The 2,586-nt window shown below is 32.7% G+C and overlaps 1 protein-coding gene across 1 annotated transcript; it reads left to right on the forward strand.

The window, feature by feature from the left end:
* Positions 1-627: 627 nt before the first annotated feature.
* LOC145070560 (RNA-binding protein-like RNA recognition motif protein) lies at positions 628-2,320 on the forward strand. The gene is made up of 5 exons (XM_079017499.1): positions 628-733; positions 1,212-1,302; positions 1,405-1,484; positions 1,602-1,728; positions 1,937-2,320. The coding sequence occupies exons 2-5, from the start codon at positions 1,300-1,302 to the stop codon at positions 2,213-2,215; spliced, it is 489 nt and encodes a 162-aa protein (XP_078873625.1). The 5' UTR covers positions 628-733; positions 1,212-1,299; the 3' UTR covers positions 2,216-2,320.
* The last annotated feature ends 266 nt before the right edge of the window (positions 2,321-2,586 follow it).

Genomic DNA, 2,586 nt, shown 5'->3' on the forward strand with positions numbered 1-2,586 from the left:
AGTTTTTTTTAGTTTAACGAACAGAAGTTATTAATAAAAATCAAATTATATTAATACGGGGTTAAACACAAATATTTAAAAAATAGAGGGGTGAAAGTAACATTTTTCAAAATTCAAAGTACTATTTTAAAAACTAAAGGGGTGGAAAAGTCACAAACATAGAAAGATTACATAAATGGTCCATATGGTTTACCTATAGTCATAAATTCAGTCTTTGTTACTTAAAATACCAAAATACTCACACACTAACGGATAAAAAATGGTCATTCATACAAGTTTTGAAAAACACAGGAACCATGTTCATCCAAAAAAATTAAAAAAAACTGAGTTTATGACATTTGATAAACCATAAGATATTTTATAGTTTTTTTTAAAATATATTCCTAACCGATTTTTCTGTTATTAAAAAGTTTGATTCTTTTACCAGTTAATAAAACCAGTTTACTTTGTGCACCTATACTTTGTTATGCAAGTTTAACTATAACCCTATAACCCACAGAGGCACAGATCTTGACCCTGCCCAATATATGATTACTTTCATATTGGGCTTATGTTTGTCAGCCCATTTGGTAATCCAGCCCGTTCAAAGATTAAAACGGGGTCGTCAACAGACAACAGACGCAGCAAATAATAAGAGCTGCGTACCCCGTTTGGCCTTCATCTGCTCAAATCATATAGAACCCTAGCGGACGCATCGAGCTCGCGATTCCTCTTTAAATGTTTAACGATTGAGGTAATTTTCGCAAAACCAATTTTTTGTTACCCACACAAGTTTATATATTTATGCGATTAGATTTCTGTTTGGATTTACGGAGCAAATGTATAATTGACAAAAATGCCAGGGTTTCATGTATTCTAGTCTGTTTTTTAATTTATAAAGAGATATTTTCTGTTTTATCAAGCGCGATTCTGATCATGTTGACTTTCAAATAGCAATCCATCAGTTAAAAGAAATATATAGATGCACAGTGATATCCGATATATCAAGCAATTCACTCGATCTAACTATGAGGTTCATATAGCTTGCGATTCTATGAAGAGAATAATTTCTGTGCCAAATTTCAACAAAAATCCATGTTCAAATTCTTTTCTTTCTGAATCGTGCTTCAGTCTAATTGAAAGAATAATACATATCGAGTGAAAGTTACTGTGAATAATTATTTTACCCCCACATCATTAATCAGTTTGCTTAAAATTTTGAAAAAAAAAAGAACTTAAGGAAACAGCTATAAAGAGGGAATTAGCAGCTTTTTGGAGTTAAGCACTTAGCAGGATTGTCATCAAGATCACTTCCTGTAGATGGTAACTTTTTCTGTCCTGTTAGTATCATATCATGCTTTCTGCTTTCATTATCTTCATATCACAAAATACAAAATCTATTAATGCCTGTAATTACTTATGCAGGACAAAGATAACAATATCATTTTTGATGGAAACAGTGAAAGCCGACTATATGTAGGCAACCTTGATATGAGAATAACAGAGTAAGCAAAGACATACATATCCTTTCCTAGCAACATTTTAATACATAATTACATACCCCATTGTTTTTTTTTTTTTTTTTTTTTTTTTTAATTATAATTCATTATGATGATTCACAGAGGCGCTCTCATAAAAATGTTCTCCCCATTTGGAAAAATCGTGTTTGAGGATTTCCTTTGGCATACTCGCGGCCCAAAACGAGGCGAGCCACGTGGCTATGCATTTGTCCAGTTCAGCACCATGGAGGTAACTTATAGACCGTTCAATTTTTTTTTGTTTCGTTGGTACCAGTCAGAACATGTCAAATGCAGTACAACCTGTTCTGTCATTTATATATCAATCCCAGTCCTAGTTGAGCACATGCCATACACAGTACAACCTGTTAACAGATGGGGCCTTGTTGTATATTGGTTTGACAAATTTCTGATTTTTTTCATTTAAAGTGAGTATGCAGGAAGCTAAACTGGCCAAGGAGAAAATGCATGGGAAATTGGCATGTGGAAGGCCTTTAGTAGTGCGACTTGCTAAAGAGAAGTACTTGATGGAAATGGCTGAAAAATCAGGTGGTAGTGGTAGTGGTAGTGGTAGTGGTAGTGGTAGTGGTAGTGAGTCAAATGGATTGGGTAACGGGTCGGGTCAAATGGCCCGAAGTGCAAAAATAGCTGCAATAAAGAACAAATTGAAGGCCATGGAAGAAAGTGATCATGTTACAAAGAGACAGAAACAAAAGTAGAAAGATAATGCAAGTTGTGTTTTTAGGATTTGTATGAGTAATGGATCTGTCTCGATTAAGTATTGTATACATTTACTCTTATATTCCAAAAAGCAAATCTCACAATATTGAGTAGTTATAGTAATATTTGTTAAATTTAAGGTGAAAGGAGTTGAAGGGAAAAAAGAAGTAAGATACTGAAAAAGCTCCATAATGCTAAAATTTCATTAAAAAAAAAATTAATGTAAACGGTTATTGAAAGAACTTTGGATTTAGAGAATGTTTCTAAAATATATTTTTTTATCAAATAAAATTAATGAAAAACTTATGTGTTAATTAGGCTATGATATAATACATTAAGATAGACTAATGAGAAACGGGAGATAACCTTA

This window comes from Lactuca serriola, chromosome 8 (genome assembly GCF_051521515.1).
Source record: "Lactuca serriola cultivar US96UC23 chromosome 8, Lser_US96UC23_V15, whole genome shotgun sequence".
Taxonomy (NCBI): domain Eukaryota; kingdom Viridiplantae; phylum Streptophyta; class Magnoliopsida; order Asterales; family Asteraceae; genus Lactuca; species Lactuca serriola.

Bases quoted from the DNA above. Each gene is read 5' to 3' on its own strand.
- LOC145070560 (XM_079017499.1), top strand. The intron at 1,485-1,601 runs GTAAGCAAAGAC...GATGATTCACAG, and splicing joins CTTGATATGAGAATAACAGA to AGGCGCTCTCATAAAAATGT. The intron at 1,729-1,936 runs GTAACTTATAGA...GTGAGTATGCAG, and splicing joins TCCAGTTCAGCACCATGGAG to GAAGCTAAACTGGCCAAGGA.